At 37.0% G+C, this 16,389-nt stretch overlaps 1 protein-coding gene across 3 annotated transcripts in view; it reads right to left on the bottom strand.

Moving 5' to 3' along the window:
* The window catches only part of USP45 (ubiquitin specific peptidase 45), an 80,936-nt gene that overhangs the window by 23,816 nt on the left and 40,731 nt on the right, over positions 1-16,389 (bottom strand). For all 3 annotated transcript variants that reach the window (XM_089530684.1, XM_089530685.1, XM_089530687.1), the window contains 4 exons: positions 10,474-10,561; positions 4,828-4,909; positions 3,435-3,526; positions 179-235 (listed from right to left, as the gene is read on the bottom strand). In XM_089530684.1, coding sequence (XP_089386810.1) covers positions 179-235; positions 3,435-3,526; positions 4,828-4,909; positions 10,474-10,561 — 319 coding nt within the window. The remainder of the gene's footprint in view (positions 1-178; positions 236-3,434; positions 3,527-4,827; positions 4,910-10,473; positions 10,562-16,389) is intronic.

Raw genomic sequence — 16,389 nt, 5'->3', positions numbered from 1 at the left:
TGTACAGACAGTTTTAACAGTGCTAGTATCTATTTAAAGCAGGAAATGGGAACTAAATTTAGGCCCTCTGGCAATCTAATAGTAAATGGCCCCATATATCAGTTCAATGATCTTCAAAAATAGCAGCATGTACTGAAACCAGCAATTACACCTTTTTATTAAATAAGTAGTTTCTTACCCTCTCTTCTATAATAGGAAGCGAAAGGTCAATGAAAGGTTCTTTTACTGTGGAAATCTTAGAAAAGCAAAACAAGAAACATAAAAATAGAAGACACACTTTTTTGATCCTATCAAATATCAAAAGTTATAAATAACATACATTCAGTTTATGTTTTTCTTTATGCAAAGGTTAGTGAATCTGTGGCCCTCCAGATGTTAAACTATGTACTCCTTTCATCATTGGGCATGCCTGCTGGCAGTGTTGGAAATGGCATCGAGCAATGTATGAAGGCCACAGGTTCCCAAGACCTGCTTTATTCAGTGAAAAACTTCACCAAAATATTGTTCTAGAAATTTAGCAACTGTGATTTCATTTTAGAACTCTTTTAAAAATTCTGAGGTAGATATGGATTTTCTTGGTTTCAGAACAAAGTGGGAGGCTCTTAGAATGTATACAGCAGTTATGACATACTTAAACAAACACATGTACACATATTTAGTTACTTTTTCACACAAATTTAAGATGCATCCTCTCCTCTAGCTACCAGTTACTCTTTATACTTCATACCCACAAATTACTTTGGCTATGGCCTATGCCAACAAAGATGTGGAAAAAAAGTACATGAAAGAAAGAATTATATGTGCCCCTTAGAGATCCAGTGGACACGGTTTCTTTTAAAGTGAGTTTTTGGATGCACTAGTAAAGTATTTCTGAACACTGGGGCAGAGGGGATGGAGAGAGGAATCAAAATTAAAAGTCCAGCTACATCTGTGCTAGTATGGTGGCTGCCAGCAGGATTCTAGTGTTATTTCCCATGGACAAGGACTCTGCATGTCCAAAATGCAAGCCAAATTTTGCAGTTCCGGGCACCGGTTTTTAGTAACTAGTCCCTGCCAATGCTGGCAAGAGTATCCAAGCTGGAAACTTGTTTATCAGGGCCTTAGCAAGCAAATGCCTGACACCAGCATGACCAGGACTGCAAGGGCGAAGCCACAATGAAATAGAATAAACTGCTAATCTTTCTGGCACCCCAATCCTAGCCATATGCATGGGGAAAATGCTTTCAAGGCTTTGGCTTAATGACATGTTCTGTGACATTTTGCTGATGAAGAACATACTGTATATCATGCACTGTAAAAGCCTCATAGTGCAACTTTTAGAATGTATTTGCTTCACTTCTATTTTCCAGGAGATATCCTAGGAACAAGCTGTAAGTGGTAGTTCACTCATAAGTTTTTGCAGGAGGGTAAATCCTTGTGAGTGATTCATTTTCCAGTGATGTTCTGAATAACCAATATTGGAAGGAACTTTGCCCACTTCCTTGGAAACAGATCTGACTCTTGTTTCTCATTATGTCCTCATCTCAATGCAAGTAGATATACTGAAGAGTACACATCATGTTTTGTCATATTTTGGCCACATCATGAGAAAGCATGACTCAGCTGAAAAGACATTAATGTTTGGAAAAGTATAGGGCAGTTGAAAGAAAAAGAGATTACATGCTAGATGGATAGACTCAATCAGGGAGGTCATAGGCATGAATCTACAGGAACTGAGCAGAGCAGTGGATAATAGTGGGCCTTGGAGATGTCTCATCCATAGGGTCGCCATGTATCAGGGCTGATTTAACGGCAGTTAACAACAACAAACATCAGGCCACATCACTTCAACATAACAGTCTGAAATACTTATTCACAAATAATTCTTACACAGTCTTTTGATGGTACAGCATAAAAACATTCTACAGTGGGAGCGGGGGGCGGATTATTTTAAAAATGTCGCTCATTATGCTAGAAAAGTCTGTAGGATAGAATCAAAAGCTACAGAAACACTGAATTGACATCCCCAATGTATTTTAAGGGACACTTTACATAAATCAAGTAGTCTATTCAAAATTGTAATTTTTTAACATAAATAGAACTGATGTATCCAATTTTGGTTTCTGAGCTGGGAGAAGGCTTTCATCAGCTGAACAAGGCAAAAGACAATCTTTAGTTCATTTGCCTTTAAATCTTCCCTGGAGATTATAGCTCCCTTCAGAACAACAGTGAAGGTGATGAAGAGGGCTTTGGGGGAAATGCGAATTGGACAAAATTAACCTTCCATTCCACTGATGGAAGCCTCCACAAGGTCAAAAAAGCCTACTATCAGAGTAGGGACATCAACTCGAAACAGTCCAAAAGCTAATACAAGGGACAGAATGATGGTTGGAAGAACTTAGAAGCTATTGAAGAACTGGCCATCTATCACCCAATGCCACAATCAGGGACCAGCACTGTTCATCTATGAGAAATCCACTGCAATTGTCTAAAGATACTATCCCTCTTACTTACTGTTGTTTCTCAATCACCTACTCTCCTCAAGCAAGTTAGAACTGCGAGGAGCAAAAACAGCAGCCATCTCACCTTCCTTATAATTCCTGCTCCACCTCACATATGTGGGAGGCCAAACAGGCCAAAAGGAAAAGCAAGAGCAAAAGAAGTGAGGAGGAAGGGCTCCCTGAAAGCACCTTGACCAAGAACCTTGCAAAACTTTAGAACCACTGCTATTACCTTTTGGCTTCTGGGACAGGATCTGATATGGTAAGTGATATCTGTTATAAGACTATGTTTCTATTCATGCCTCAATTGTTAGACTGCAGCTGAAGCTTAAATAACCTGTATGTGTTCCCAGGGATTTCTGAAATCTTTCATTCACATTCCACCCTCATTTTTGCTCATCACATATGAGAGCTTACATTGCTTTACCCTTCTCCCCACAATTCTTGCTTTTAAAATATATATATATATATATATATATATATGAGAATACTGGTATCCTTAGCTCCATGTTGTGCATGAGAGACTGTCAAAGGAACTATAAAAAGTGTTCACACAAAACTCAAAGATCTGTTGACTTCTGACAGCACTATTGACCTTTGAGAGCACTGTAACAGGAATGAGGGGGAAAATCATATTTCTTCAAGCAACTAAGTAGGCCGATAGCAGATATTCTCCAGAATTTTAGTATGCTTTTAATCTATACAATGATTTTGTTAATAAAATTAAGTTCCCCAACCTAAAAATACCAAGGTGAAGTCACTATTTTGTTTTTAAAACCCAACTCTCTTCTCCATACAAAAACAAAATTTAAAGAATATGAGCATGACATAATCTGGTATTTCATTATAGAGCCACTGAGGAAACACAATTCTTACTTTAACCTACCCCCTCATCCAACTCAGTAAATGATCTTTTATGTAATAAATCAGTTCCTATAATAAATTAATACCTACATTTTCACACTCCTCACACATTATAGTGCTTGTCAGTTCACCGACGAAGATCCTATCTACGAAGTTCATCTTCACACCCTCTCTTCCATATGCTGAAAAAACATTACACCTTTTCAAATATGGAAACAGACAAAACCATTTCAAATGGAGCACAATTTAGTCAGGGATATTTTTTTTTCTGAAGACATATTGTAAGAATGAAATTAAACATCTGCTATACTATATTAAATATTGAAGTTCTAGTTTGTATTCACCTGTGCTTAGTAACATTCTTGAAAATTATCTGTGAATAACTTCAGTTTTTATTTCTATTTTTGCAAGTCAGCATAGCTTTCAAAAAGAGGAATTAAACTACATTACATGAATATATCCATTCATCCTTACACCATTAATTTTGGCTAACTCATACAAAATACAAGCAGCATGCTGGTAGGATTCCACCCATCCACCAGTGGACCCTCAGTGTTACAGAAATAATACTTCAAGGACAACAATACAGTTTTGAAGTCCAGAATCAAGAATTCAAGACTTTTTGATAATTTATTTTTAAAATTTTCAAAACATGTGTGCTTTATAGCAGAAAATGAATTTAGTGACATGTATTTGAACTCACATTGATCTTTTAATTCATGCAGTTGTGAAGTCCATTCAACTGTTTTCACATGAATGTCTTCCAAAGAAATGTGTTTAATATTACAACATTATAGCTATATCCTAAGGTCACAGCTTGTGTACTTGTGAACCAGATTTCATGACCATAAAAAAAGTTCAAGGAGATTTACTACTGACTTCAGCTATAGTACGCTCCCTTTTCCTTCCTCCTAAAAACATCTCTTTCAAATCTTCAGCTCACAAATAGCAGCCAAAACATCTGGCACACTCAAAGCATGACAATCCATTGAGCTGAGTGGCACATTCTTCCAGATACGTAGGACTAAAGCCAGTTTATTCCTTGGTCTTACATCCTGCTCTTTCCATTTTTGCTCTTGTACTTCAAAACTCATGTGACTGCAAGCAGCAGGTTTCACATCCCCTACCATGTAAAGCTCTGTAATATCCATATAAAAGACTACTAGAAAATCTAGCTGATCTAGATATGAGAAGCATATCTAGCTAGGTAAGGGAGAAAAGTTACTAATGTGCAAAAAAAAAACAACCACCTGACCAATGGCATGTTTTTCATGTTCACTAGATGGCACCAGAATAACAGGCAAAGCTCAATAAATACCACATGGGAATTCAAGACTCTAAAACTCAACAGTGATTCAATTTGTAAGGATATTAAAATTCATGGAAACACATTACATAAAGGCAATTCATTTGCGAAGGCAAACTTAAAACAGATTCTAAGCAAATAACATGGATGGTGGAATTTTTCTGAAGGTCAGCATACCTTTGACTTTTCTTTTTGTATCCTCATCTGCTGTTTTGGTAGTTGGATTGTTGAATGCTTTTAAGATTGCAGCTTGTATTCGCTGTAAAATATATTTAGTACATATTTTACTAATTGGAACATTACAGATATACTGTATATACTCATATATAAGTCTAGAAAGCAGGGTATGGTAGGGATGAAACATTAATGGCCTGCCATATCCACCATGGGGGCCATTTTGTGACTAGGCAAGCCCCTGCTTCCAATTCTAGCAGCCCATAACACACTGTCACCATTTCCAACATCTACACATATTAAGGACTCTGGCTTTAAAAACCAATGTTTCTTGGTTTTAATATTTAACAATGCCTTTAAAACTTTAAAAATTCTCCTTAAGGCAGTTTATAATATAAAAACATGAAATCATCCATAATACAACTAAGTACAGCCAGCCCTCCACATCCATGGATTCAATCATCCATGGCTTGAAAATATTTTTAAAGGTTATTTAATGAGACTTGAGCAGCCATGGATTTTGGTATCCACAAAAGTTCCTGGAACCAAACCCCAGGAGATACCAAGGTCCCAGTATACACCAATAACATTATGCCCATTTCATTTGTTAGTGTGTGTGTCTTCACATCTCTTCCAACTTATGGAAATCCTAGGGCAAATCTATCATGGGGTTTTCTTGGCAAGATTTGTTCAGCGAGGGTTTGTCATGGCCTTCCTCTGAGGTTGGGAGAGTGTGACTTGGCCAAGGCCACCCAGTGGGTTTTCATGGCTTAGTGGGGAATTGAGCTTTGGTCTCCTGTAATCTTGCTCCAGCCTTCAAACCACTAGACCACACTGGCTGTCTTCCATTCCAGGAGAAATGAAAAATAAAAAGATACTATATATACTCGACTGTAAGTCCAGAAATGTAAGCTCCAAAATTGACCCTGTATACTGCCATCCCCATTTACTGGGAGACCTGTTTACAGAAAGGAACTGTTCTGGATACCCTTTCCATGTGATGCAGAATGCCACACTGCCTTATCTCAGGGTGGAGGGTAACAACACAGGCCTACTTTGGATGACTGTTAAGGATGACTAAGACAAAATAAAGCAAGTGCTTGGAACATTCTACATTATTATAAAGCCTGGGTCACCTGAAAACCCAGACTTCATATGTTTTATATTAATTGGTCAAATTCTGCTGTAGTGTTTGTATTTGGCTAAATTTAATCCATCTTTCCTGCTGGGGCCTAATACACAAGGATTACTGCTTGAAATATGCATGCTTGGAGGTTATTGATGAGACCAACAAAACAGGGAAAGGAAAGAGGGGGAAGAAGAGACCTACACATGGAAGAAGGAAAACAATATTCAAATGAGAAAAGAAGTAAGAAGAGAATCCTTTTCTGAATCATAACCTATACTTTAGACTTATTAACTGATAGGGCTAATGCAAAGCCCAGATTGCATGAGTACAGAATTATGCAACAAAGTGAAATTCTATTGATTTGAAATAATTTATAGTGTAATACAGAGTATTACCTTTTATTGGAATTAACCTACTGGCAAACTAATTATTGAAAAATTGAGTTAGGGCATTCAATGCAATTATCAACACTGCATAATACTTAACCAAGCATATACTATATGTCTGGAACTAAAACCCAGGACCAAAAAGTATATATGAGATAGGCTTTTGTTTTCTATCTAAAACTGCATCCAAACACTATCACTCTTAGCATGTATCAATACTTCATATTTTTTTTTATTTATAATTTAAAGTATTTATATATTGCCATGGGACTCGTAAGGCAAATCACAAATAAAGGCAATTAAAATGGTACAAAGATTAAAAAATTTAAAACACATTAAAATACTCTTTAAAACTTTTAAAAGCTTTCAGTGATGAACTAAAACCAATAAATTAAAAAAGAGCAGTTTCAAACATCAATGGCCAAATGGAACAACATTGCTTTAGCTTCCCTTCAGAAGCTGAAAGGGAACATGATTAAATAGCCAACATCTTTCAGCCATTAGTACATTTAAGAGTGTATTGAAGAGATGTGTTTAAATGATATACTGTATGTATTTTCATATAAACGTATTTCTCACATACAGTGACAAAATGTATGAATAGCGTCAGCAGAAAAGGAAGAAAAATGCAATCAGGTTCAGAACTTCAGAAGTTTATGAGTGTATCCACCCCACTTGTATACCAGGAGCACAGAAGCACAAAGATGAATGTAAATTAAAACATTAACACAGCAACTAGTGCACCAAGTAATGGTTTCTACTTCACAAATATTTGACCTGGGGAGTATATTAATTCCTAGTGCCTCCAGCCCCTCTTTGTTCATCTTAAATCCAACAATATACCAAAGAGGACTAATCAATAAATAACTCGGCAAGTTGGATACCATAAATGGGTTGAAGGGCATAAGCTACTCTCTTTTTGTTGGGATGAGTGCGTTGAACCATTTATTTAGGTCAAAGAAAGACATAGTCTTTGAAGGGTTTGGGTGCAGCTAACAATGCATCAGACATTAATCAATTAGCAGCAGGGTTCAAATACTTCAAGCCCTGGTGTGAAGCATCTCCAGTGTACCATGCTGAAAAAAGTGCAATTTTGACTGGGATATTGATTCTTTCTATTTTTTTAAAAGGTTTACTTACATACATTAATGTAATTCAGAAACAAAACAAGAATAGCATGTATTAGTTATAAAAATCTTTGTAATTCCATAAACAGGAAATTGTTACATGTAAAAAAACTTAAGGTATCTTAGAACTATCTTACAAACTATAACATTCCCAATTAAATAGCAGTAGATGCCCCAAGGGCTCAGAAAATGCTTTAATTTAATTTAAAATATCAGAGTATCATGTTAGCAAGAATCAAATAGATGTGATTTCTAAAAAGTTTAACATTGGGATATTATGGGTAACATACCATGTAATATATGCATATACCAATATATGCCTATGCCTATACCTCTCTCTCTCTATATATATATATATATACACACACACACACACATAGTCACAAGTTACACAGAAAATTAGATGATTCCAGCAAAAAGTTTACTACAGGTGAAAAGGAAGGAAAGTGATGGCTATTGGTCATTTCAGCAGGAATGACCTAAGTTTACATTCAGAGTAAATACTTTTAAGTGCAGCATGGAAAAGGGGAGGTTAGTAGCTGTAATCATTTTTAAAGTATTCTGGTGGCAGACAGATTGCTCTAGGCTTCTTTCAATTAAAAAAACCACATGGTAGTGACACTCCTTAACAATAGCACAATTAACAGCTGCGGCGTTCCCATGACAGACAATGTTGCTCATGTTTGTTTCAGACAGGCACAACTGTCACTGCTCACAAGATTGACCAAATCCACAAATCTGACATTTTCAGTTTGTCACACCATCTATAGACCGAAAAAGGGGAAGGGGGGAAACCCCAAGAGCTTTTACTAGTAATGTCCCTTGCTGTGATGCCTGAGGTGATGAAATCCGTTCATAGTACTGAACCATTATGGCAAAACATGGATTTAATTTGTCCAGGGTGGGATCAACCAGAATCCCCATAGAAGGAAATGGGGCTGGAGAATGACTAGGCAAAAAGCTTCTTTTTTAAATCATTTAAGTGATTAATACCCTTATTATGAAGACTTATAGGCTTCCATTTTTTAAAAAAAATAACTGTTTAAAAAAGTAGGCTTCAAAACTCTGCTTCATTCTAATACTAATACTGTATTAACTTAACGAATACCCTTTTGCAAGCAGTTTCTTGTTATAAAATTACACAAAGGATAAGTTTGTTCCAAGAAATACATTATTAATTAATTAAATGTGTTCCCTGTTTTTCAGCTATCTACCCTCACAAAGGGGCTCGCCAAAAATAATGGGACTGGGCACAAGTTCACATTCACATGCAAAAATAGCACTTATTGAAATTTTAGAAATTATGGTCTGAGGTAGCTGAGTGTCAAACACATGTATTAATTCATACTCTTTGACCTGTACCTTTCAAAGGAAAAAAAGTATTATGGATTCTTCCATTGCTGTAATATTCTATTAGTAAGGATCAAAAAACTAAAGTGCTTTTTAAACCGATTATAAGCAATTTTGCTTATAATGATCCAGTAATAATCAGCTAAGCATGAAAACAAAACATGGTCTTTGGGGGGAACATTCAAACAAGACTATGTGCATCCCACTTCACTTGTTTATGCACAAGTTCAGCCAGTCTAGAGAAAGGAGATGAAGTAGGCAACTTCTATACTGACTCATGCCATGTAGGATTTGCCTTACTGATAATCTGACAAAGTGAAATATCCCTTGGCACTCTCGTAAGGTTTTGCTCCAAGCCTTGTCCATATCCATATTGTACAATGACATCTAAGACCTTGAGCTACAAATAAAGGGTTCCACAAGCTGCACCCAGAACAAGTAAATAGCCCAAGCATAGCTAAAGCCAAGTAGATATATGCTTCAGCTGTGTCTAGATGGGAAATCACTGAGATTTTCATGCTCTCAGAATTTTAAAGAAACAGTAAGATACAGATTTAAATAAATACATATAAAAGTGTCGTGAACTGAGACAGTTTCTATTTTTATACTTGTGTCAGCTATATAATTTCCATGGCTTACTGTATACAGTAGACTGTAGAAATTATACAGTAGATATATGTATAACAATAGAATTCTACTATATAATTGCTAGAGTGCATCACCACAAAGACATTTGTAAGACAGTCTCTTCTCCCACTGCTTCCCAAACCATATCATTATCTGAGCATCCACATCTAAATGTTTGCTGTCTCAGCCTCAGTTCCAAACTGGTCATGAAGTGAAAAAACTGTAAATAAGCTTTTCCATTAAAAAAAAAAGAAAAGAAAGCACTGTAGAGGACGAACTCAGATCCAGACCGAGTTGAGATGAGTTAAGCTTTCTTCTGCATGTGATGTTCCTGACTGAAATATCCTTATCAGAAAGTACTTTTTCCACATATTTGGCTTGTGAATAAACTAAAGGCCCTTTATACTTAATAGAATCAGATGTATATTTGTAATATACAGCTAATATGTTATAAACTATATATCTAAAAATGTAAAAGGAAAAAGTGAAAAACAAATGCATATTACAGATACCGTCATTCAGGAACAGGCTTGGCTATGGCTCCCTACTGAGTATGTAATTGCTGGGAAACGAAAGTCTGCTGCAAGATAATGTGTAAAATAGCTTCTAGATTAGTATATTTAGGGTCAGTTTTCTCTTGTGAAGCCAAGGCACAATGATTAGAAGATTCTTAACATCTGCCTTCAGTAAGCAACTATAACATAAGAATAAAAGAGTAGTATAAAATTATTTGACAGAATGGTGTACACAAGGTGGTATATCAGAATAAATCTTAAATTTGATTTTCCTAAGAACCTATTTATGTAGTGACTGGTTGGCAGCAAGTTCAATAAATATTAACACCCACATTACTAATAGGTTCCATTTGCACATGATGAACTTAAAATTATGCCATGAGCCATACAATTGGTTGGGCTGACCAGACCATGATACAATAAATCAGAATGATGATGGAGAAAAAAATCTGGAAAAATCATTTTCTAAATACAAAACAGTGTCAAGTATTCTTAGTGAAATATAAATACTTCACCTTTGTTTCTTCTATTCTCATTGCATCCAGCAAATAGTGAAGAACTTCTTGACTGTCTTGCTGTTGAAATCCCTTAAACCGGGGAGCCCTGCAGGGGAGGGAAAATGAGTAAGTCTTTAGCAGCAAAGTTTTCAGGTTTAATGATAAAATATGCACTTTGTCAATAAAATAATTATTATACTACTGTGTACTCTCTAAGGATTATGACAAAACTTTAGACAAAAAGAGAAATAAGAAGAAGGATTAGGGATACATATACTTGAAAGAAGGAAAAACAAAACATATAAGGCTGGTATAGTTTTCAAAAAGCTTTTGGGACCTAGTTGAGAGAAGCAATTCTAATGCTCAGTGTAAGACAATAGGGTCACTGACACTAATAGGAAGCAAGTCTACTATCATCACAGTAATTTTCCCCCCATCTAAGTAAATGGCTGTTATTCAGTTTGAAAAGCTGCATTTTGGGCAAAACTGACTATCATGCTTTCTCTCATTGACCTGGCTCAGACCTACAGATGCTAAATAGAAATATCATGTTGGCTCCTGGAGTCATTTCACAAGTGCACATTGCACAAATAAACTCCAGGATCCCCAATGTATACATGCCGGCAACATATCACTCATTATAATATTAGGCATTTACTTAGTTAAGTAATAGTGTGATGTAGTTGTTTGAGTTTTTGACTAGGACTCTGGGAGAATAGGATTCAAATCCCCATTCAGGCATGGAAACCCACTGGGTGACCTTAGCAAGTCACATTCTCTCAGCCTGACAGGAAGGCCAATGAAACCCCCCATTTGAACAAATCTTGCCAAAAAAAAAACCAACAAAAACAACCCTGGAAGTTTTTTGTAGCAATGGTATTGGGAGGATGGTGAAGGCGGACAGGAGCAAGACTGACTTTCAGTGCTAGACTGCAGCACTGTATCTGCAGTAAACACTGCAATAAAGTTTGATCTGGGAAGGAATGGGATTCTACTCTGAAGCTACTGTAGGTCCGTGTGCTTATGTACAACAGGAAAAGTAAACCAGCTGCCTCCAGAAATTACATACTGAGCATGTATGAAAAGCAAAACAAAAAGAAAATAGGAAAGCAGATTAGCCCAGCTCAACCAGGTACCCTGGCATGTTGAAAGTTTCATCACCAAAATGGTAAGCATAAGACCAGAGGGGGCTGTTGAAAAAGAATGATCCCAGGTTGCATTTTGGAAGAAGCTTTCAGGTGATCTCTAGAACCATAGTTCTTAACCTGTGATCTGCAGAACTCCAGGAGATCGCAATGTCCTCACAGGGGGGCCACAAAGGCTTGAAGATTGCTCAGACCACCTCCTCCCCAGAATGGAATGGCTATACGACAAGAGACAAGGCAGGTGGGCTGGCTGGCTAGGCCTGGATGTTGCCTGTCACGTGGCTGCTCCACTGCAGGAAAGAAGTGGGTTCAGCAACTGAGCGACAATGGAGCTGATAGCCAGGCAGGTAGCCTTTGCCCTTCTCTCTCTCTCTCTCTCTCTCTCTCTCTCTCTCTCTCTCTCTCCCTCTCTCTCCTCTTCCCTTTCCTCCTTTCCAGGGAAAAGACAGGACCTAAAATAAGGACCTAAGGAAATGGCAGGGTGTCTTCCAAACTCTCTCTTCAAACAGCAGCACCAACAACAAACCCCTTTTGTGTTTCCAGCTTTAGGCTTAGGCAATTACACCTCTCTCACCTCCTCCTCCACTACCACAACTGCTCCTACACTCCCCCAACTTTCCTAAGCTTTGTGAATTCCTCCTCCACACTGGAAGGGGAAGAGAAGATACACATATTTCTTCATCACTACTATGCTGTCACACGTGGGGTCAAACATTACTGCTCTTTCATAGTGTACATGCCTCCTGAAGCAACATGTTGGTGTTTGCAAAGTGTACATATGCAAATTTCTGCATCTGATGGAAGGAATTTGGTGGAAAGGAATGATAGCGCTGGGTATCATAAGCCTACTGGTGACACTTGACCCCAAAACTCTGGACAACCTCGCTGAGAGATTTCTACAGGTCTGTGTGGAGAGAGAGACTAATACTTCCTGTGAATTTATGTGCAAGATTGAAATATATGCAAGATTTTAATAACTTGTAAAACAAACATTGTAGAATTCTACACATTCTTATCTAAGCTGTCCATGAAAGGGTGGCCAGATATCTCTTTGGAAGCTGAAAATGAAATACCAGCAAATGTCAAAGTCATCACTTCTTCCCACTAGGAAGCAGAGCACGGTACATACACAGCTGCTGTCTGCTCTTCTCAATACACAGTACAGAGTATAATTGACAGAGCTTAGGGTAATCTTTAATAAAACTTGAATGCTGGGAAAAGAACATATTTCCTGGTTTGCTCAGTTCTGTCTTTTAATAAAGTTATAAAAAATGGGTCCAATTTTTATTTGTAGCCTAAGGAGAAATGTTCTGAACAGTCAGAACAACACAAGAGTTTTCAATATATGTCAGCAACTTCTACTGCATACAGTAATTTCATTTGTCATTTGCCTAGACAAGGACTTTTCAGTCAAGACCTTAGACATCTACACAAGTTAGTGAACACAAGAGAGAGAAAATATATACAAAAGGACTATGCAAGAGGGACACAGGCTGAAATAAGGCTCAGCTAGGATATTTTAGAAACCAAAATAGGCAGCAATGTACAACTACAAATGAGAAATGTGTGTCATATGTTCTGTGCTAGATTCCACTGGAAACAGACATAATACTTTACAGCCTGACACCTTTTCTTTAGTTATATCAAACCTGCAAGTACTCACATATCCACATACTATATCTATTAAGAAATTGCATGCAAGATCACTCCTATGAAACGTAACCCTGCTCCCCAACAGAAGCAGCAGAGAAACATAACCTTAAACTTCTTTGTGATATATTTAACTTCGAGATAGGCCACAATCTCACATAAGCTTTCTATTCAGTAAAATCTGAGCTACAAGAAATCAGTTAAAGCATTTTGCAATTAATTCTTATTAATCTTTTTCCCATAATTTTTTACAACCTAAGCTGAAGTTCAGTCTCATTTGTTTCAATGTTTTATAGCCTTTTTATATCTAGTTTACAAGCATGACCTGTTAGACTATAAATAAAGGGACAATTTACATTTTTAAAAATGTAAACACCCAAACTAATTTTAATGCTGTGTTCAAGCAGGTGCTTGCAGCTTATAAGCAATACATATAAAATTGCCTGTTAACACACAAAATTTGGAAATTTCCAGTATAATTTAAAGAGAAATAATATAATGAAATAAAAATAATTTTTCAGAGGACCTTTGATAAAAAGCTAATAAAAGGTGGTGAGACAGACGCTCTAACCCACAGTGATATGCTTGGATTTGACAACTAAAAGATGTACATTCTTCTCTCGTTGAAAATATGCTTCAAGCAAGATCCTTGGCGAAAGTGGAGGACTCTAAGATGGTTGGTTGAACTGACCGTTCACAGATGTGCTGACATATGGAAGCCAGTGCCAATGCACTACAACCTGTTGTACAGTGTCAGCAGTATAAATGACAGAACAGGTTGAATTCCTGTTAATGGTCATAAATTGTGAAGGACAACGGTGACAGCTATGGTACAGCTACTCAAATCTATCATCTCAGTGTAGACATGTTGATGTACACTATAATCGTTTAAACATCAGTCAAATATTTGATTAATCTTTAGTTAATCTCTGTTCGTTTTAAGTTAAACATAAAATAGTTTAGCTAACATTGACTTATATAATTTAGTTAAAATTGTAGTTATTTTAAAAATGTATGCTCTCTAGAAATCTATTTTTCACACTTAATTTTACTTGTAATTATAATTCTCTCCAAGCTATTCTTAGGGATATTATTAGATTAATATTAAAAATATTGACATATTATCAAACTTCAACAGAAAGTTTTTGAGGTTAAAAAAATGGAACATATCTTTTGTTTACTGCATTATCAATTACTCCCTATTAGAAGGAAAGGCAATCTTTAATATTTCTCTTTCATTTACAATAACACAATGGAATCAAAATAACCTAAAAACTATAAACAATTAAGATTATAACATATAACATTAAAATTTTTGCTTCCACTGTTTAATGAACTGGCTATTGCAAAAGCTTTAATGTGATACTGTTCCAGGTCTTGATCCAGAAGCAATATACAGCACATTTAAAACTAGCTGATCTAGATGCGATGGGAGAATCGGTCCTTCAGCCCAGCAACATCTGGCAGTAGTACTCACAGTAGTCCTCACTAACAGTTATGCTTTCCAACACCATCTGGAGCACTACATGATTCTCACTCCTTCTATAAATCTAGACAATTATTTTCTCTGTTGCAACTGTTCAGAAGTAAAGGGAAATTGTATACTTAGGATGTGGCCACTTGTTCTTGTGTGCCTTGACTTATGGTGGTTCTAAGATGAACCTATCACAGGGTTTTCTTGGTTGAATTTGTTAAGATGTATGTGTTTGCCTCTGAAGCTGAGAGAGTGTAACATGCCCAAGGTCACCCAGTGAGTTTCCATGGGTGAGCAAGAATTCAAACTCTGATCTCCCAATGTACTAGTCCAACACTCAGACTATTACAGCACGCATCTCTCATGTACCCTCGAGTGACTGCCAAACAAGTAATTAGAATTTGGTGGATGTTATAGTGTGAGCCCATAGTTTAGACAGGGTACTGACCAGAGTTGCTGGGCAGTTTTGAATGTAACTTCATGCACCTGAGGAGTATAGAGATAAGCCTTGGCATAAATAACCGAAAGGGACCAGATCCTGTCTTGGAAGCTAAGATTAGTACTTGGATGGGAGACAACCAATGAATATCAGGTGCTGTAGGCTATATTTCAGAGAAAGGAACTGCCAAAACCACATCTGAAATTCTTTGCCTAAGAAAATGTTATGGAGTTGCCATCAGTCAACAGATGACTTGAAGGCACACACACACACATTAATAGCTGTAAGAGACTTGCTTTTTCCCACCAGTGAGGAACACATTTTAAAAACTACTGCATACCAGTTCACTACACAGATACAGGGACCCATGCAGGAATACATAATGAAATATATAACAAAAGCCATCCAAAGTCTATTTAAAGACTTCCAAAAAAGGATAGCCCATCCCTCTCTGAAGCAGTCCATTCCACTGTCAAGAAGTTCTTCTTAACATTAAGGTGGAAATTCTTTCTTATAGTTTGAATCCATTGGTTCATGTCCTCTGGAGCAGCAGAAAACAAGTTAGTTCCATCTTCCACATGTTATCACTTCATATATTTAAGTTTGTGTATATGTGTGTTGTGTACCTTCAAGTCATTTTCAACTTATGGAGATCCTAAGGCAAATCTATTGTGGAGTTTTTATGGCAAGATTTGTTCAGAGGAGGTTTGCCATTGCCTTCCCCTGAAGCTGAGAGCATGTGACTTGAGCATGAGAGCAGGTCACCCAGTGGATTTCATGGCCAAGCTGGGAATTGAAACTGGCCTCCAGAGTTGTAGTACAACACTCAAACAACTATGCTGTGTGGTTCTCAGATATTAGTTTTGGCCCAGCACTCCAAACGGTTACGGTCATTTTGAATTCTGATCCTGTCTTCTGGGATTTTAGCTACCCTTCCTAATTAGTTATCATCTGCTGATTTATAAGCATGCCCTTTATTCCATCATTCATAAACCACTGGGCCCAAACCAAATCCCCATGCCCTCTGCTAACTATTTCTCTCCAGGATGAAGAGGAAGAATTGTTGAGCTCTCTTTGGGTTCCTTTTGTCATCCAGTTACAAATACACCTAAATATGGCAGTCTAGCCCACAGTTTACAAGCTCACCTGCAATACAATAGGGGACTTTATCAAAATTATTACTGAAATCAAGATACACTACTTTCACAAAATTCCCCATATCTACC

This window comes from Sceloporus occidentalis, unplaced genomic scaffold (assembly GCF_023333645.1).
Source record: "Sceloporus occidentalis isolate IW3139 unplaced genomic scaffold, rSceOcc1.0.p SCAF_6, whole genome shotgun sequence".
NCBI lineage: Eukaryota > Metazoa > Chordata > Lepidosauria > Squamata > Phrynosomatidae > Sceloporus > Sceloporus occidentalis.
Note: the sequence above shows the minus strand (reverse complement) of the source record. Positions and strands in the feature narration are given on the sequence as shown.